This window comes from Hirundo rustica, chromosome 20, assembly GCF_015227805.2.
Source record: "Hirundo rustica isolate bHirRus1 chromosome 20, bHirRus1.pri.v3, whole genome shotgun sequence".
NCBI lineage: Eukaryota > Metazoa > Chordata > Aves > Passeriformes > Hirundinidae > Hirundo > Hirundo rustica.
Genome location: NC_053469.1, coordinates 10762237 through 10783006, shown reverse-complemented (window position 1 = coordinate 10783006; position 20770 = coordinate 10762237). Strand labels below are relative to the sequence as shown.

At 49.0% G+C, this 20770-nt stretch overlaps 1 protein-coding gene across 3 annotated transcripts in view; it reads right to left on the bottom strand.

Moving 5' to 3' along the window:
- Nucleotides 1-743: 743 nt before the first annotated feature.
- The window catches only part of RABL6 (RAB, member RAS oncogene family like 6), a 53589-nt gene continuing 33562 nt past the window's right edge, over nt 744-20770 (bottom strand). For all 3 annotated transcript variants that reach the window (XM_040083347.2, XM_040083348.2, XM_040083350.2), the window contains 7 exons: nt 18114-18466; nt 15983-16148; nt 8436-8654; nt 7517-7865; nt 5295-5466; nt 3557-3606; nt 744-2926 (listed from right to left, as the gene is read on the bottom strand). In XM_040083347.2, coding sequence (XP_039939281.1) covers nt 2723-2926; nt 3557-3606; nt 5295-5466; nt 7517-7865; nt 8436-8654; nt 15983-16148; nt 18114-18466 — 1513 coding nt within the window. In that variant the 3' untranslated portion in view covers nt 744-2722. The remainder of the gene's footprint in view (nt 2927-3556; nt 3607-5294; nt 5467-7516; nt 7866-8435; nt 8655-15982; nt 16149-18113; nt 18467-20770) is intronic.

Genomic DNA, 20770 nt, shown 5'->3' with positions numbered 1-20770 from the left:
GGGTTTTTTTGGGTTTTTTTTTGGATGACTGATAAAACCAAAACCAAATACCCTGGTACCTGCAGTGATGCTTGCAGTAACTATTTATATCATTGTGATCCTGCAGAAGCTTCCCCATAATGACAGGCACATATCTATTTTTTATATTTAGCTTCTTTGAAAGGATGGCATGGGAAAGCCTGGCTCAAACAAGGCCTATTTCTTTCTCCCCTCCCTCATGCTTCCTGGCTCTGGATCACAGCTCATGCTATAGCCCAAACCAGTTCAAATGGGAGGTGTCCCTGCCCATGGCAGGAGGCTGGAATGAGATGAGCTTTAAGGTCTCTTCCAATCTAAATCAGTCTGGGATTCTCTGTGTATTATAAAAAGGGCCTTTTTGATGCTCTTCCCTTCCATGCTCCCACTTTACCCACAAGGTGGAATTTCTCTGGCCTTGCAGAAGCCAAACCATGCCACACACTCTCCAGGGGCCTGAGTGTAAGTAGAGCCAGCTTGTGCATCTGCTTTTCTCTTCTACAGGAGTATTTAGGAGCAGAACGACTCATCTTTGCTCGTTTTTGCCTCAGCTCCTCGTGCTGACAAACTGCAGGGAATGTGGAGGCTCCTACAGCAGCAAACTTGGCACAGGAGCCAGACACACCGAGGCCAGCACCGGTGTCAGCCAGGACACCCTGTACCCACACCTGACCAGAACTCCCACACCCTCTAAGCTGTGGGAAGCAACAGCTCTCTCAGGGCAGATGTCAGTTCCAGGGAAAAAACAGTTTTTAATTCAGCGCCCTGTCCCACGAGGCGTGGGAACACAGCAGCACAAGGAGGGACATGCAGCTCCTGAGCCCAGGCACAGGGACTCTGGGGTAGAAGATGCGCAGAGACAGCTGTACAACAGAGCTTTATAGTCAGAATGGACTGTACCAGGGTTTTTCGATGCAAAACTGGAACATAACCCAAAATCCCAATGGAACGGGAGCACTTCTGGGACCGCAGCAGTTGAGGTTCAAGCTCCCACCTGCCTTTGCCCAAAAGGGCAGCAAACCGATCCCATCTCAATTTTCCTTTTCCTCCCCAGATGTGGAAAGTTTGAAGTGTTCCATGCAATTCTCCTACAGTGCCACGTGGAATGCTCGCAGCAGGCAAGTGCTAATGGCAGACAGACCTGAACAACATACTGCTCATGCAGCAAAAACCAGTTTGTTTTATAGGGAAATGGTTACAAGTGCATTTTGGGTGAAAGGAAAAGAAAAATGGAGCAGGAAATGCCTGCTGGCCAAGACAGCTCTAGAGTGGTTAACAGATCAAAAGAACACACTGCTTTATAGGGATGCAGAAGGAAACTCCAGTTTGGATTTCGTGGCTGACATTTTATAACAGAAAGGGGTGAGGGAGAACAAAATCAAACCTCAAATCAACTTACAAGCAAGAGGGGAATGTAACGCGCAGAACCTGGAGGAAGCTTTACTGTCTGAGCTGAGCAAGGGACCCCAGACGCAAACCAGGAGGGGCAGAGAGAACTGACCAGCTCCATCAAACACAGGGGCTGCTCACAGACATAGGTGAGTGCCAAGGAGTGGCCATAGTGCCCATCCAACGGCTGCTGAGCAGGTACTGATCCATGGGTTTAAGTTCAAAGCAAAAACTAAAAGGCTTCCCAAACTCATGGGACAGAGGAGGCTCTCTGCTTGGAGCAGGAAAGGCAGCACGCTGGCTGGCTGCAGGATGGACAGAAGCTGGAGCGCAATGGATGCTGCTGAGCTGCAGTGCTGGTCCCTCTCGGCACAGAGCAGCAGCTGGATTTACAGCCTGACTGGAAAATGCCTGAGAAGCAAATGCCTTGCCATACCAACAGTGCCCTGTTGCCACTTCTGACGCTCTGGATTATCTTCATTTCCACATGGAGTCATGTCCCTGAGAGGTCCCAGCAGCAGGGGATTCTGGAATATGCAAATTCAAGGGTGGGAAATGCAGAAAAGCACTGATTTTTCTCTCTCTTTCAGGTTGCTTTGCACTTTTCATTGTTTTCCCAAACTGCATAGCAGCTTACATGTAGTGTCTGAGACACTGGGGCCACGGAAATCAATGGGCTTCATGAATTCCAACAGCAGCACCAGTGAGGGCTAATTAAGCTGCTGTGCAGAAAGGTCCCATTCAAAGGACTTCAACAATCACACACTCTCTCTCTCACACTGTCCCTGTGCCTGCTGCTTTAGAGAGCATGATCTGCTTGACTTAAAGCTTATCAGCTGCTGGGTGTAACGATGGCCAATATCACCTTTCTCCTTAAAAAAATAGGAAGGATAAGACTTGAGACAGTCGAGTACGATGTGTTCATGCGGCATGTTTTGTTGCACTCCTCCTAACAAGACAGGAATTTCAGCTGTGCAGGAGTGGAATGCAGTAGGGACGGAGCAGGAGGCAGGTCCCCTCACCCCACAGCCTGCCAGTGACCTGATGGGGCATCTCTGGAAGGAGAAAAACCGACAGCCCAACAACAGGCCTGGGAGCCATGCCCTGAACCTTCCCCTGGCTCACATACATGTCAGCTGGGTTTTCTTTGTGTAACAATGCACCAGAGCAGCACACAGATGTAAAGCTTTTGTTTTGCTCACTCTGGCTTGAGAGACGTACAGCAAAGGGCCAAAGCTTTACACATCTGTGCCTGTCCTGGGGTGACTTGTCAGAGAAGATGGAGACAGCCATGGTGCAGAGTCCACTCGCAGCCAAACTACAGCTCTTCGTAGTCTCCCCCACCTCGTGGTTTGCTCATGCTGGCTCCTCCTCCACCAAGAAAAGCTTCAAGTTCATCTATCTCGCTGCTTTTCTCTTTGCTCTTCTTTTTCTTTTTCTTTTTCTCTTTCTCCTCTTTGCTCTCCTCCTTCTCTTTGCTCTTCTTGTGTTTGCTCTTCTTTTTCACTGACTTGTCCTCTTCCTGCAAAATGAGAACATTTTTATTAGCAAATGCTCTGCGCTTGCCAGGATGGACTGCCCTGACACCTGGCTCTGAAGAATGGTTTGAGCTGGAAAACAGCTAGTCCAACCCCTGTGCCATGGGCAGGGATGTCTTAACGGGGATCAGGAATTTTACTCAGGTTGAAGAACCGAAGGCCCTTCTGCGAGTTTGGAGAGAAAAGCAGACAGACCATTTGGGTTATACAGGGCACTGGTCTGTCAGTTTGTGCCAACAATACCATGGTACTGGACAGGCTTAAATGGCACAGACAAAGCCTCCTTGCAGACTTCCCTCACTATCCCTGAGATTACTATTGTGGGCACCCCTCTGCTTGAAAAATTATGGTGCTATGAACACACAGTCCAGCAGAGAGGCACTGCCCTGCCTCATCCTGTATTTTAACAAACTCACACACTCCATTTTCAAAATTCCAATTGCTCTACAAGCTTGCTTTGAATTTCAGTGGTCTGCAGAGCCTAGGAGACACAGCTCAGAGCTGCAGGATGTGAGCATGGAAGGGAGTCCACCAAGCCCCAGGAGGACACCACAGAACTGTTCTCTGTTCTTGGCAGGTGGGTAACACAGCGGATCTGAGGAATTAAACAGTACCTCTTTGCTTTTCTTTTTCTTCTTCTTTTTCTCCTTAGAGGCTTGTTTATCTGTTGAAACAAACAAACAAACAAAACCACCAAAAAACCTCATCATCGTGTTTAATCAATTTAAATGATAAGAACTGCAATTCTGCCCTGGCCCCATTTCTGAGAAATGCTCCATCCTGGGCATGCATGGGCAAAGGCAAGGCCAGCACCCCAGGCCAAACTGGGCGCCGCTGGGAACCAACACAGGCCCCAGCACTCACACCCTGACTCAACCATATCTGTCTTGTTTAATTATGAGTGTAATATGAGCTGTGTGATCAACACTGACCTAGCATTCACTGTGTCACAGCTACTAGCACATCTAGAGGCTAGTCCTACAAACTGGTCCAAAGGCCAAATTTGGGACTGGATTGTTATTTCCAGAATTGAAGAAGAGCTCCTGGGAAGTTTCCCTCTGACGGAAATCCTCCCAGGCATCTTCTCTGAGGATGACTGAGGACACGGTATCAGCAGATGGGACACCCTGGCAGGCCAACACTTACTGCTGCTCACACTGTGTATGGAAATTACATCCCCAATGCATTCCTGCTGCAGTCCTGCTCTACAGGGGTGAATACTTTCACACTCTCAAACGAGTCTCAAAGTCCATCCCTGTCACATGTGTCACATGACCATGGCTGATGACTTGGCTGCCAAGTGTCCACTGCCTTTGCACAAAACCAGGGGAGTACCTGCTTGGCTGCTTCCCAAGAGACTTCATAACAGCACCACTTTTCACATGTGCTGTTTGACTATCACTCTTACCTACACACACACCTTTTTCCTCAGCTGATGTGGAAATGCAGCCATCGAGAAGCCAAACTGCCAGTCAAGCTCCAATCACTGACGACTGAGAGATGGTTTCATATTTATCACCAAAAGTGGAGATAGGAGGAACCCACGTTCAATTGTTTAAGAATCTAAACTGAAGTTAAATTATTGACCTGGGCCTTTGCAGATGCACTTACAGCTATTTCAAGCTCTGCTGTTCAGCAGCTCAGAGTGACAAGCTGATGGAACCATGGCAGCTTGTGACACCTTCCTCACATTTTTGGAATAGCTATTCAAGGAGCTCTCTGGTGCTGCTTACAGCTTTTTTCCTTCCTTAAATCTTTAACTTCCCATCTTTCATGCTGACATTGGGTCAGGTCTACAGGAAGTTGCTTTGCAGTAATGCCTAGACAGCAGGAAATATTTGCATGAGTAGGATTTATTCCCTCAGGGAATAAGGGGTGAAAAATAAAGCCTGAGGAATGCTTAGGTTGCGATTAGGATCCCGCCCCATCCTTCCCAAAAGCAGAAGAGGAAATAGGCAGGGTATGTTAGAGCATTTTGTTCAAGCTGATCCAAATTCTGGAGGGGGTGGACACTGCAATGCAATGCTGAACACCACTTCCCATGCACACAGGGCTAAGCAGAAAGGCTTACACAGCAGCAGCTTGTGAAAGATGTGCTTCTGCTTGCAGCTGGGACAAAAATAACCCATGGCTGGTGCCAGGGACAAGCCAAGTTCTCCTCCTCATGGGGAAAAACTAAAACCTATTTATGCCGTGTTAAGCCAGATTACAGACTCACACAGGGCACTGCATGAAGTTAGAGAGTATTTTATCTAGTGCAAATTGGTTTGCTGACACCCTAGAAAGACTTTGGAAAAAATAGGTGCAAGACACACAAAAGCAGCAAGAGTGGAAATAAGGTGTGAGCTTTACCTTCCTCGCTGCTCTCCTTGGGACCAGCTTCTTCCAAACCCAAGCCAAAGAGATCTGAGTCATTTTTCAGTTTAAAGAAGGGGACTGTTGATTTCACAGGTTGGGGTGGCTTTGTCACCGAGGTATCATCATCAGATATTTCAGAGAGATCTTCCCGCACTGGGAATTCATCCTGGAGTTGAGCAAAGGCAGACAACACTGACAAACGCTTCAACCAAAATCTCTAACCATTTTGCACACAAAAATGTCAGATGTCAGCAGGTGGGGAGGAGGGAAGGAAACGGCAGCTGAACCGAGCTGTTATTGCCTGGAAATCAATGTCCTGGATCTTATGACCTCTAATTTTCGCCTTGGTAAAATGCCTCAGTTGCACTGGTACCCGGCAAGGGTGTTCTGAGAACTTCACACTGGGGCTGCTGAAATCAAATTCACAATATAAAGGGACTAAATGAGGCCTTCAACTCTGTTAGCTCACCAGCATCAGCTTTCTCCTGGCCTGGGAAGGCACCTCTGTTCTAGGAAAATCCAGTCTAATAGACTGAAAACTCCCCTCCAGCCCTGAGCGATAAATGCTTTCTGCTGTGCAGCTCTGTGGGTCTCAGGTGCCAGGGGCAGCAGGGCTGAGGAAGCAGAGTGTGTCTGCAGAATAATTCCCTTCATCAAGCCAAAAGGGAATGTGCTCCCAGGGCAAATCTGCCCCTTCATTGTGGACTAAACCCCAGGATGCTGCAGAGCCTGGAAATTACCCCCAGATCCTCCATCTCTGCATGATGGGAATGGAAATTCAGTTTAATGATCTTCTGATACCTGCCAACTGATCCTCTTCAGAATGTTATCCAAGCTTTCCTTGTCTCCTTGTACATGGATGGAACACGGCCCCGCTGTGCTGCTAAGTCAGGCAGTGCCCCCACCTTGCTAATGGCCATGGCTCTAATGCTTTGCCTGACCTGTACACCATGCAGTGGGAAAGCATTCACATGCTCTGGTGCATTCCCCAGGTCAGGCATTCCCTGACACTGCTGCTTCCTCATCAATCCCTTCTCACTGGTGCATGCAAGAGGTGGAAACTTGCTCCAAATACTTTTACTTTCATATTAAATTGTCAAGAAAAGCAGGAAGTGAAGATTCAAAATTAATGGAAAATTACTTAATAAACATCGTGACATATGTGCAAGATCAAAGAAACTGGGACAACAGCCCTTTCTACAGGATTCCAGAATGATGCAAACACAGGGAAACCCCCGGAACCAAACATCAGGACACCCCTGAACAGCTGCTGCCCATTCCAAATCACTGCTAGCAGTTTCTAGAGATTGCTCTGCAGGTTCTGAGTACAGGTCACCAAAACCAGGGCTATCTCAAGCCATGCAGCAAGTTCTGACCAGTTCAGAGAAGAGGGGCAGGAGAAGTGTCTTTTCCACCTGTAATACAGGCCAGGTGTGAGGGATCTCCTCGCATATTTGTCTTAGCAGACACCTGCTGGCACATGCTGAATGTCACACACATTACAGCTACCTCTGCTGTCCTGGAAAGTCCTTCCCAAGCAGACCATCCTTCTTCTCTTTAAGCTTTGCCAAGGAAATTTTGTGATGGTCTTTTTATTGCTGGATTGACTGCAAGGAGCTCACTCTTTCTGGCAGACCCTGTTGCATGTTTAAGTTCACATGAAAACCCAGTAGTTTTGCATTTATACCTCCCACACTGCTGGACAGGCTGAGAGAAACAGCACAGTAAAACGTGCAAGCACAAATCTTGTTTGTGTTTGTAAACAAAAACCTCATGTCAGGGAAGGTCGAGGCAGGAGATCAGGGAAAGGTTCTTCCCCAGAGGGTGCTGGGCACTGCCCAGGCTCCCCAGGGAATGGGCACGGCCCCGAGGCTGTCAGAGCTCCAGGAGCCTTTGGACAGCGCTGCCAGGGATGCCCAGGGTGGGATTGTTGGGGTGTCTGTGCAGGGACAGGGGCTGGACTGGGTGATTCTTCTGGGTCCCTGGGTGTTCCATGGATCTGTGATTCTATGGGGTTCTTGCTGCCACGTGGCTTCCACACTCAAGAGCATTGCTGGGTTAGTGCTCACATCAATCACTGCAGGTTGCTTAGCACCTGCCTTGCTGCAGCATCTACTGAGGGAGGAGAGAGCAGATGAGGGCTCTGCTCAGGGAAATGCCTCAACCCTTCCAGCTCAGCTCAGCACAGCTCACAGTAACATGGGTTTGTTATTTACCATTTTTTTCTTCTGGCTGTCAGAATCCTCACTTTCAAAGTCTGGGTCATCCATAACAAATGAGAGCATCTGAGTAGCTATTGGTCCCTCTTGATCACTGTCAGATTCCTCAGGCTTCTCCTCTTTGACCACTTTCTGCTTGGAAACGTGTCCTTTGCTTTGGGCAGCGGCCTTTGAAGCCTGGGCCGCTGCTGTGGGGGCAGGAGCAGGAGCTGCCAGGCTCATGTTGCCCTTGCTGCTGCCGTTTTGTTCAGACCCAGAACAGGGAGCTAAACTGTCAGGAGGCTTCGGGTCAGTTGCTTTGGTCAAAATTGCTTCATTCTGGGGTTTCAGAGAATTTCTGGAAGACCTGAGAAGAAACAAGTTGTCAGAGCCTGTCCACCCCTATTTTGTGGAGCAAAGCACAGTTAACAGCTGAGCCTGCCTTGAGGGCTGCACCATACATCCCACTGGGAAAGGAAGTGCATCCCATAGGAGTGTGGGGTCAAACACCACTCAGGCTGAGGATAACCCTCTTGTCCCTAACCCTCATCCCACAGGATGTGATATGTGGAGAAAATGTTCCCCAGCACAGGGTGTGATGAGTGACCCCACTCCCTTCACCCAAGACTTGACTCTCTCCTCCCCAGACCAAGACTCCCTAGGAATTCCAGGCTCTTGTTCAAATTTGAGGAAAAACAGGCAGATATTCCCATGCAGAACCATCCCAGTGGCACAGGAATGCAGTGCTCCAAGACATGGGGCAAGACACACCACACACAGCAGTTACACCTACAGTAACTACAGCCCTGGCTCACAGCTGAAGAACAGGCAGACAGAGACACCAGGACTTCCCAGAGGCCGCACACAGTCAGTGGCAGGATGGAGGAGAGGTCCAAGTTTGCCAGCATATCCCTACACTTCAGTCTGTGCTCTGTACCTTTTTTTTTCCTGCTCTGAGTTTTTGTCTCCATCAGATATGAGGATGACCTTAGAGTCCTTCACCTCTTCCTCTTCCTCCTCTTCACTGGAGAGGGTAATATTCTTGCTGGGTACCCGTTCTGCTGCCAGCATTGGTCTGCTGGGGATTTTGTCATCCAGATCCAGGTCATCTTGGAAACCTGCCACCATGGGGTTCCCTCCAGGCGCCTCTCCATCGCTGCAACACAGAGAATGATCAGACACAGCACCCCAGGAGGTGCTGGACAGACCTGCCTCCCCCTGCACAAAGACTGAGACCGACCCGGCTTGTACAGCCAACTTCAACACATCCTCAGCCTAGAGCAGCTGATGATTAAAGGGCTGGAGCACCTCTGCTCTGGAGACAGGCTGAAAACAGGCCTGAAGAAGAGAAGGCTCTGGGGAGATGTTAGAACCCCTTCCAGTGCCTAAAGGGGCTCCAACAAAGCTGGAAAGGGACTTTGAACAAGGGCGAGGAGGGACAGGATGAGTGGAACGGCTTTAGGCTGAAGGAGGGCAGGGTTGGACAGGATATCCGGAAGGAATTACTCCCTGTGAGGGCGCTGAGGCCTTGGAACAGGTTGTGCAGAGAAGCTGTGGTTGCCCCTGGATCCCTGAAAGTATTCAAGGCCAGGCTGGACAGAGCTTAAAGTAACCTGGGATAGTGGAAGGTATCCCATGGCAGGGGGTGGAACTGAATGGGCTTTAAGGTCCCTTCCAACACAAACCAGTTGGTGATTCTGTGCACAGTGCCAGGCCTTCCCCTGATGTTGTGTTCCTCTGAGGAATGGTTTTTCCCCTCAGAGTCCCCCTGAAACCTGTGCTATGTAGTTCAACCCTTTTTCCCTATCATACCTACTCCTGACCCTATTGGCTCAGGGCCAATATCTTTCCTTAGCCAAAAACTAGATATACCCCTGTTTCTTCCTGGTTCTCTCTCTCTCTCCTCGGCCTCCTAGAACATCACATCGAGAATAAAGCCTGGACGGAAGCTGGGGGTGAGAGCCACTCTTTTGAAATCTCTATTCTGTCTCTCTGAAATATATTTCCCTAAAACCCCTGAATAACTGAGCTAGCGAGAGCCGGGGGGTGGCTAGAGGGAAGTATATTTTCACCCTGCCACTGCCCAGTCAGGCTGGGCCTGGTCCCTGCAGGCTGCAGCAGTGGCACAAGCCCTGCACCAAAAGAGCCACAGCAGGATGTGTCACAGAGCAGCTGCTGCCTCTCAAGCTGGAAATGAGTGGCTGGAGAAGGTGAGCCTCAGAGGTACAGAGAAGCCCGTGGCCACAGCTCCATCTGAATGTGGAGTTCCATCCACCATGCAAGGATCAGTCAGTCAAACCATGGGAACTGCCTGTCCTCATCCCCACATCCTGTAATTAAACCTGATCATACACTGTCACTGCTATGGGAGTTCACTGGCAGCTACTAGTTTCCTAGAATAATTTCTATTTCTGTGGTGCTCCCTGAAGCAGGCAGATACACAGACACCACAGCCAAGCTTTTACACTGCCCAAATTAAATTAACCTAAGAACACACTGCCAGAGCTGGGAGTCAGCCCCCCTGGATGTAGCCCAGTTCTGTGTTCACAGGCAGCTTGAGAGAGCTTTGCAGCTGAAATTAAGGATTCTTGTCTGAATGTCCCTAGGACTCAATTTTAACACTTTCTGTAAAATTTGCTCATGTCAGGAATACAGATATTTTCCCCAGTCTCAATTGATGAGCCTTTGCCATTACCTCTCCTTGTTCTATTTTATCCACAAGAGATACCCAGCTCCTTCCTGATAATCCCCCACACAAGCCTCGGCCCTTTTAATGATGCCACCTGGATTGTACAAGCACAGCCTTCTTTTTACACAGAGACAAAAAACATATTACAGCTTGGAACAGATTAGACTGTAGATACATAAACACAGTGGGGGGATGATGGCAACTGCTCACTTTGGCTCCTTACATGACTGGGTACTACTTGACCATAGTTTTAAAGAGTTAATACATCTGCCAATGGAGTTGTTTGTGACAATGGGACACTATGCTGATGACACTTGGCGCAGCTCAGTGATCACAACTGTGCTTGTCTGGGCTGGAGTGCTAAGACCCGGGCAGCATCAGCCCTCCCTCTGCTCTTGGCATGGATCCCTCTGCTCTCAGGACCTGCTCTCAGTGCCCTACTGAGCAGGGCGAGGCTGCTGAAGAGCCCCTTCATCTAACTAACACTGCTGCTCTCACACCATGCCAGGATGGAGGCACACAGCCCAGCCACACAAAGGAGAGGAAAACTGGTGTCCAAGCAGCCCCCAAGGCTGGAGGAACGACAAGCAAGTGATTCCTGAGGTTTTCAAAGCACTGGCAGGGCTGCCTCTTGAAATGCACTGAAAAGAAAATGGAGTTGAATTCTAAAAATGGCAGGATATTATTCTAAACTAGACACACTGCCTTTCTTTAACACATCACTGCTCTATTAGGCACAGGGGCTCTTAAGAGATTGCTGCCACTGTCCTTCCACACTCCACACAGACCTGCGGCCTTTGCAGCTTTCCCAGTCCCAATGGCTGTACACCTCCATGTGTACATGCCCCTGCCAAAGTGGGTCATGGCCCTCCACAGTGAAACCCTGCCTCCATCTCCAGCCAACACAGATCGCTGAGCGACAGCGGAAGAGCAGAGCAGTGGAGTGAATATACATCAAGAAAATCACTGCTGCAGTATAAACAGGCTCTGACAAGACAAAACTAGGATCAGCTTGCGGTCCCGAGGTTCCAGCTGGAAGGAAGGCAAAGCATGCAAACCCAAGCACACTGATCACTACCTCCAGCCCTTGAAGCGCTGCCAAGCTGGCATGAGCACTGAAGCAAGCGTGTCTGCAGGTGCAGGTACTCCCCCAAAATGATGCATTCTCTGAGGTCTGCTCTGAACTAGTGACCACAGAGCCTGCTGGGGTGTCCTCTGTGAGCTTCCAGTGTGTCACAGGTCGGCTTCTGGGGAGGAAACAAACCCTGCTGCAACCTGAGCTCACAGCCTCAAACCTGGCTGAGCCATGCTCCCTCAGACCCAGGAGCTCAAGGGCTCTTGCCACATCCTTTTTTGGGGCTAAAGAAAGAAAAAATCCCAAGCTCTAATAAAGCAGGTAAGCTGAGGGAATTCCACACTGCAGGATGAGCCTGCATAGCTGGTCTAGGAGATGCTGGTCTTCTACTGTGACCCTTGGCTTCTCTCCCTTGGGCTAGAACAGCTGGGCATCACAGAATCTGTAACAGATCCATAAAAGCCAAGAACCACTTCAAAGCCCTTCAGATGTAAGGACACAAAAATCTAACCCATGTTTAACATAAATGTCCAAGGATGCAGAAAAGAAAGATCAGGAACACTGTCATATAAAGCATAAACTGGCTTTCAGACACCTTCAGCCCCCGCCCCCCCAAGGACTCAGGCCAGCCTAAGCCAGCAGGAGCCAAGGGTGAGATGCTTTGGAGACAGATTAGGTCCTCTGATGCACTCACATCCATGCTGGCTCAGGGCATTAGGTTAAAGAGCAGCAAAGTAAGCTCTGAAACAGCAAATTGAGAGATTGAAACACCTCCCTAACTGACCTGGGAGGGAAACTGATTCTAGGTGTTCTCTGCTGCAAGTCAGAGAACCACAACATGCCATTGAACAAAACCCAGGATTCCACTGCAGGCCTGGGGCATGCCAAGTTGAACAAGGTGCCCCTGCTGCCAAAAATGCCAATGGTGTCCTGGTCTTCATAAGGCAAAGCACTGCCACAAGGTCAGGGAGGTGATCCTGCCCCTCTGCTCTGCACTGCTGAGGGCACAGCAGGAGTCCAGTGTCCGGCTCTGGGTGCTCCTCAGTAAAGAGAGATGGGCACAGCAGAAAGAAAGTGAATTCAGTGAAGGGCCATGAGGATGATTAACTGACTGGAGCATTGGTCACATGAGGAAGGGCTCTCCCAACATGAAAGCCAGGACTGCTTAGCCTGGAGAAAGCTTGGGGGGACCTTTTAAAGGTATTTAAACAGCTGAAGAAGGTACAAAGAAGATGGAAACAGGCTCTTTTTGGTGCTGCTCAGTGCCAGGACAAAAGGCAAGGGACACAGACTGTAACTCAGGATGTTCCCCATGAACATCAGGAAACCCTTTTTCTACTGAGAGCACGCCTGAGCACTGCCATGGGTTGCCAGAGAGGTTGTATATTCTCCATCCGTGGAGATATTCAAAAACTATCTGGAAACGATTCTGGGAAACCAGTTCTGAGTGGCCCAGGAGGAGGGGGAGGTTGAAGTGGATGACCGCCAAGCTGCCTTCCAACTCTGTCAATGTACCTCTGCTCCACACATGAAACCTCAGCACACTGAGACATTCTCAGAGCTCTCTGCAGGACTACTACTCACAGTCACTGAAGCAGTTCCTCTTATTTGGGCAGGAGAAGTAATTTCAGAAATTCTCAAATCATGGCCCATTCTTCTGCCACATCTTCAATGACACTTCAGTTCTGGAACCTAACCTTGGCTCCAGCACACCAAGGCATGCTGGGGAGCTGTGTAAGCTCAACACTCAGGTATCTGCTGCCAAGTGAGCATGAGACCTGAATGCATCTTGCTGGGACTTCTCAGGCCTTGTTCCTCACTCAGATATACAGGGGAAAAGCAGTTTCCAGGATTCCATTTTTAAAAACCAATAAAATCTCCCCTAGGTTTGGGTGATTTCACAGATCTACTGCGTTCTTTAGGTCAGAGATAAATTTCTGCAGCAGATTTTGTGGGAATTAAAACCACCTCCTCACTGCAGCAGAAGCTGATTATTGAGAACGGTAGTTACAGAACTGAAATGTTGTTCCTGGCTACTGTGGGGCTGTAACTGGTATCCTGAAAAAAAACCAGTTAAATCAGGTGGTGGTCAGAACCACATCTGCAGCTTTGAATTTCTGCACATCTGGCTTATTCTAGTAGGCCCTTTTTGGCAAGAAACAGAATGGAAATTGCCAGACCACTGAGAAAACTGTGTGATCTATAGAAGAAACGCGAGCAAGCCATGGATGCCAGGTTGCAGAGGAGTAACAAGCATGTGAATTTGCAGGGATGTGCTGCAAGGTCTTCTCCCACGGAAACAGAGCTGTTGTGACTGCACTGGGTATCACTGTGAGCGAAGGATGCACTCTAAACAAAGGAGCAGGGCTCTCACAGCCCTGTTGGACATGTTTGACTTTTTATACAGTTTAACACTTATTTGCTTCCACTGACTGACACTCTGGAGCAGAGAAGCCTTTGTGAAGGATCAGCCTGCCCCCCACAGTAGAACTGCAGCTCCAGAGCTCTGAGGGCAATTCAGGACCCAGTCCACCAGAAGGTCATGCTTGGCTCTTCTGACAATTCCTTGGTAAACCCAGAAAAATATCTCAGCTCTGCCACAGCCATGAGCAAGACACTTTGTAGGCCAGCATGCTGCCAGTAACCACCACTTCTTTCTTGCCTTTTTTTTTTTTTTTCTAATAAAACATCCACGTGCTCTGCCATCACAAGGGATGATGATTCAGGCTGACCTGCATTACACAGGCATTGAGCCTCACAAACAGCACTGATTTAAAGTTGCTGTGGTTGAAGTAGAGAACACTGGGTCATGACAAAGATGTCAAAAGATGCAGCATCCACCACATTTACAGTGTGTCAGCACTTAATTACTCTCCTGGTTAATCCAGTGTTGATGACAAGAGGCAGTAGGCAAGGAATATTCTGAGCAAAGGGATACAGAGGCTGTGAGTATGTTTAGGTCACCTCTTAAGAGACAGTCTGCTTTCAGACAGCTCGCTGCACATCCTCCTGTCTGAGCAGCTCAGTATACACAATCCTCTTTCTTTTTTTTTGGTTAAAAAACATCAAAGCCAGGAACAGAAAAAAAGAAAGAAAAAAAAATCCATCTTATGACATAAGCACAGATCTGCCATTTTGAGATAATTATAGAATCACAGTCTGGTTTGGGTTGGAAGGAACCTTAAAGCTCAGCTTGTTCCAACCCCGTGCACTGAGCAAGGACATTTTCAACTGGATCAGGTTGCTCGGAGCCCCGTCCAGCCAGACTGGGAATGTTTCCAGGGATGAGGCATTCACCACTTCTCTGGGCAACCTGTGCCAGGCCCTCGCCACCCTTGTAAAAAACTTCTTCCTTATACCTGGTCTGAATCTCCCCTCTTTTAGTTTAAAACCACCATTTATTGTCCTACTGCAATAGGCCCTGCTAAAACCTCTGTCCTAATCTTCCCTTAAATACTGAAAGCCCACAGTAACACCTCCCCAGAGCCTTCTCTCCAGGTGAACACCCCCAGCTCTCCCAGCCTGGCCTTCAGGCCTTGGAATGTCACTATGGCCTGCTCCAGACTCTCTACAGTATCTGTACATCCTCCCTCAGGGCTGGAGGCAACTCTGCAGATGGGGTCTCACCAGAGCAGGGCAGAACCCCCTCTCCCATGCTGCCCACGTTGGGGATCAGCCCACAGCATGGACGGTTTCAGGGCTGGGGCAGGTCTAACTCTCACCCATCAGCACCCCCAGGTCCTTCTCCCCAGGGCTGCTCTCAATCCCTTCACCCTCCAGCCTGGATTGATCCCAGAGGTTGCCTCAACCCAGGTGCAACAACTTGAGCTTGGCCTTGCCGAACCTCATGAGGCTCCCATGGATTACTTCTTGTGTCTTCCAAGTTCTGCATGACATCCTGTCCTTCAGGAGTGTCACCCACACCACTCAGCTTGGTGTTGTTGATAAACCTGCTGAGGGTGCCCTCAATCCCCCTGTGTCATGGATGAAGTCCATGTCCCAGTAGAGATCCTGAGGGACACCACCCATCTTCAGCTGGACACTGAGCCAGAGATCACTACTCTCTAGATGTGAATATCCAACCCATTCCATTATCATCCATCAAATCTGCGTCTCTCCAATTTAGTGAGAAAATGCTGGGAAGAAACACTAGACACAGAGAAAAAGAAAAGCCCCCACTAAGAGTTTTTTAGATTCTGCAGGCAACCATGCAGTGACACTCCCAAAGGAGCAGGACTTTCTCCATCCTTCCTTCCAGGATCTCACAGAGCTATGGATGTCCACCAAACCCTTTATAGTGCCTCAGGAATGACATTACCAGGTCACAGAAGAGCTTGGCCACACATTGTGCCTCTGCAGAAGGAAGATATTCATTAAGTAAAACATAATATCCCTGCAAAGTACACTATGGTCCAGAAGGAAAATACCTCCAATGATTCAGCATGTTTGGCCAGAAGGAAAATCCCTTCCTGACTCAAAGGGCCCAGAAGTTTAATCTGAACACAAAGCAAGACAGCAACACCAGGAAGGTGATCTGCTTTTCCTCTTTCCCAGGGAACAGTGTCTGTCACTAAATGGGAGACAGTGAATGCTACAACTGACCACAGGACAGCCAGAAAGCCTCTGGGGCAACTAACTGCTCCAGAATCACTGAATGGTTGTACTATGTTAGCCAGGCTGCACATCCAGGTGTGTCCCTGTGCCACCCTCCTTTTTTTACCTTTCACTATCCACACGGTGTTTGGCCTGTGGTTTCCCTTTGTCTCTCTGCGGTGCTGGGTCTTCCAGAAAGCTGTGGTCCAGGCTGTCCTCAGGAACAAAGTCCTCCACACTCTGTACCTTGGCAGGGGTTGCAGGGTGGGGGGGAGGAGTGGCAGCAGCAGGATCTGCATTAGTGACAGGAGTTGTAAAACATGGGTGTCACTACAAGCAAGACAGAAATTGGCTTTTTCCAGATTTGTGCGGCCCAGGGTAGCAGCAGCCATGAGGCAGGACCTTGGCTCCATAGCGAGGGAAGAGGAAGGTTATGAACAGGATATAAAACAGGCCAGAGTCTGACATGAAGGCACTCACAGATCATGGTTGCTGTGGTTTAAAATGCACCAGGCAGACCCAGGCTCTTAAGACTAAAAACCTCCCTGGCAAGGGCTGGCTCTGCTCTCCAGAGAATGCTGTGACTGACTGTACCACAGATTTTATTACACCTGTGCTATGTGCACTGCTCCTGGGGGATGTCACTTTACTCTTCTCTCATCTTTTCCAGACTGTTCAGTCCACCCTTTCCTATCCTCTTGCTTTTTTCAGCTGTAACTGTCCAGAATTGTTCACATTATGCTTTTAGATGTTTTGTGCAAACAAAAGCTCAGGAGCTACCTCAAACAGAGACTGACTTTAATACAGTCCCATCTTCAAGGTACAGGATGAAAACTCATGAAATTCGCATAACCAAGAAGTGTGATTAATCTTTCCAGAATTTGCAAGACTCAGTATTTTTCCTCTGCTCATGGTGCACTTCACATCTAGACTTTTCTTTTGCATAAAACAAGACTTGTGCCTTTTTTTTCCTAGACTTTGCTCTCCTTAGCACAACTTTCAGATCACCTTTGCATATAAACACTATCACTAATGCCAGAGAGCAGCACTGGTGTAAGCTAAACCACAGCCAAAAGAATTACTATTCCAAGACTTCAAGAGAAAGCTTCAATAGCAGCTCCCAGAAAAAAACAAGTATTACTTGGTAACAATGATTTTTCAGCTGCTTTCCAGTGAATTGGTCTCTGGGTACATTCCAGTGGAGGTGCAGGCCCTTGGTACACTACTGAAACCTGAAAGTCACAGCCCAAAACAGCTGTCAAGCTAAGAAAGAATTTTAAAAAGTGCTCCCTTCTTTGGTTTTTGTTTTGTTTTCTCTGGGTAGGAAGAGTCATAAACAAACCAAAATGGGTGCATTGTGTCATATATGGGAAGAGGCACAGGATGCAGAATACTGTGTGCAGCTCTAAAACCAGACCATTTCAACGTCTGAAATTGCAACCCATGTCCCCAGCACTCCTCCTTTCTCTCTGTGGGTGTCTCAGGAGCACTGCGAGCCAGTGTGAGAGGGAAGGTATTTCCAAAGGGTGACTCAAACCGTGATTTTTAGGCAGTGCCAGTTCAGCGCTCCAGTTAGCTCTGCAAACAAAGTCAATGTGACAGGCAAATTATGGTCCAGATCAGTAAAATTACATGCAACAAACCTATGATGCCTCTGCCTGGCACTCTGTCCTGCAGGGTACAGACCGAGGGCTACACTGCTCTGCTGGGTACCAGCGCTGAGGGCTCCCTCCTCCCAGAGCTGCTCTGAAGGAACACATTTCCCAGAGGGGGATCTGCTGCAGAGCCTGGACCTACATGACCATTTCTGGCTGAATAACCTTTAAAACCAGCACTCCACTTCTCTGTTATGCACAGACGCCCCTCCAGACTGCCACACGTGTGTGTGAAAGGCACTTCAAATAGATTCTCCAGTAATTTTTTTGCTATTCAAGAGGTTATTTTTGCTCCTAGTAAGAACTTGACATTTTATTTATTTTATTAGCATCTCCTGTGTGTTCAGGATCTTCCTCTAAAACACGCTACAGCCACCACCTAGCTGGCTGGGCACAGTCCCCATCCAGCACAGCGACAAACCAAAACGCTGATGAGGAGAAAATAGAGAATGACAGCCCAAGTCTCCCTGGCGACCTGCCGCACACGCATGGCGCCTGCGGCCTACACACACCTGCCTGTTCAGCCTCCTGCAGGCACAAAATGAAATGAAAACTGGAAGGCCTATGGACCACATTCTGCCAGGACAGGACACCAGCACCTACCTGGCTGGGGAGGAGGGGGCTCGGTGGCAGGGGAGGTCCCAAAGAGCCGTGCAATGATGCCACGCCTGGCTGGGGGGGCTGCGGCCGGGGGCGCCACGGGAGCTGCCGAAGGCGCGGGGGGCTGCGAGGCCTCGGGTGCAGGCACTGGTGAGAAGGACGGGGCGGGGTCTGGAGAGATGGTGGCGCTTGTGGCAAGCGGCAGCGGCGGCTGAGGGGTGCTGGGGCTGGAGCTGCCTGTCGATGTGGAGCTTGGAGGTACGATGGGTGACTGGGAGCCGGAGGAGGGGCTCTGCCCGTTCGCTGCTAGTGGTGATGTGTGTCCTTGGCTTCGGGCTTCCATCATTTCCAGGAAGCTGTGGGGAAGGTAAATTATAAATATAAGGAATGGCAATACTCAGAATATCCCAGATTGGTTTGGGTTGGGAGGGACCGTAAAGCTCATCTCATTCCATCCCCTGCCATGGGCAGGGACACTTTCCACTAGGCCAGGTTTCTCCAAGTCCAACCCGGCCTTGGATACTTCAGGAAACAAGGGGCAGCCACAGCTTCTCTGGGCAAACTGTGCCAGGGCTTCCCCACGTCCACAGGGCAGAATTTCTTCCCAACCAACCCTACCCTCTGCCAGTTTAAAACCATTGCCTCATGTCCTGTCACTACCTGCCCATATAAAAAGTCCCCCTCCCTCCTTTATCTAAACCCTTTTCATCTGGCTGTGTACTGAGCTGGGAAAGTACGGGTCTGTAAGTACAAAGTACAGCTGGGCTTGGGAGGCTATGGATCTGCTTCCAGTGACACTGTGTCTCCCTGGGTTGCACTAAATCATGTGGTTTACCCACATGAGCTAAACCCACCACATCTGCATTGAGGTGTGCAGAATCCCAACCTGCTCTGCACTACAGGTTGAAACCTATATTTGCACTAGGAACTCCCTGAATAGACACACTATAACAACATGCCAGGGCTTGAAATGCAACCTGAAGTCAGTTGTTGTGATGCTGGCATTGGCTGGACATATGTCTCTAAAGAAGTAAGTGCTTTAGGAATGGCACATTTTTAGATTCTGCAAAAGAAATCACCGTACTCAAGAAAACTGCTATAATAACCTCTTTATCAGCCAAGAATGGATTTGAGAGGAGAATCCTTGAACATCAAAAGAAAAGAGCTGTCCTGAGGGCTGAGAAAACTGACTGCCATTACCCTTCTTGCAGATCCACATACAGGCCCTCCCCTGCACACACTCTCCCTCTGTGTGAGAGGCCCTGGAGCCAAGCAGCAGGAGTTCTGGAGCAGGTTGTGGTCCTGGCTGGGTTCCTGGCTGGAAGAACATTAAAGCCTGCACCACTATAGAGAGTGAAAAGCTCTTTCCTTTTCCAAAAGAAACCCTAGCCTAACCAAAGCCTCACTCTGCAGCCTGTAGGGTCAGCAGCCTGTTTCACACACTGTGTACAGAAAAATGTGGACAGAGACAAGTTCTTGCCATGAAATGGTCTGAAAAAGAGATATACCACATGCTGCACAGCTGTGAGATACAGAGAGGACACCCAAAGTGAAGCATCCTGTATAATACCCACCACATCCCAATCTTGCCTCTCATTCCATTAAGCTTAATGAATTTGTGCATAGAGGCTCTGGACTCAGCTGGTTCTGCAAGACATACTTTGGTTGTGCTCCAGGCAATGAGTGTGAAGGGAGAGCCTCCTCTCCCACACAGAGGATGACCTTGTCCTTCAGGGACCTGAGCCAGCCAGAACGTTCCGTGGACTGACTGCTGAGGAGAAGGCAAACAGTGGGGGCTAAGAGACTATAAGCCTTGAGATATGATTTCCTATTTTAAGGCAGTAACCTGATATACTTTTAAGGAATAAAATAATATACTTTGTGACCAGCAGTGTTTGGAGCCCTAGGGAACAAGAGCCCCAGGAAGCTGTTATTTGAATTGGAAAACCAGCAGTCCTTCCTAACTAAGTAAGTGGCTAAAGTGGAGATCAAGGGCAGCACTAAAAAGCAGAATTAGTGAAGCAACATTAACAGACAGGGACAAGATAAAGATAAAACCGGATGATCCCAAGTAATAGAAATAAGAAGATATTCAACAGTACAAACAAAATCATCATCTACTCAAGGGTGAGGAAAAGTGTTCTTGCTCCCAGTTCTTTACATGAGAATGGCTGGGAAAGACCCACCTCACTCATTCCAGAAGTCGGGACTAAAGACTGCAATCCCAACCATACCAGAGCCTGGCTGTCACATGCTGTCCACTGATATCCAGCCTACGCCTGCCCTGACACAGCTCCATCCATTCCCTAGGTCCTGTCCCTGACCACAGAGAGCAGAGATTGGTGCTGCCCCTCCACCACCCCTTGTCAGGAAGCTGCAGACTGTCAAGGTACCTACATCAGTGCCACACTGTGGTGGCCTCACTGATGCTTCCACCAGGATGTGGGCCAAGACCATGTGTCTCTTCCACCCAGAACACTGGCTACACCAACACGAGCTCCCAGCAGAGCTGAGCTCAGAGCATGCAATGCAGCATCCAGTCCTCATCCTCCCTCTCCTGGGGTGAGCTGTGCAACAACATGTTCCACTGAAAATGATGCATGGATTTGTCATGCCCCACAGAGAAAACATTAAGGAGTTTAACTCCTGCACTGAGCTCT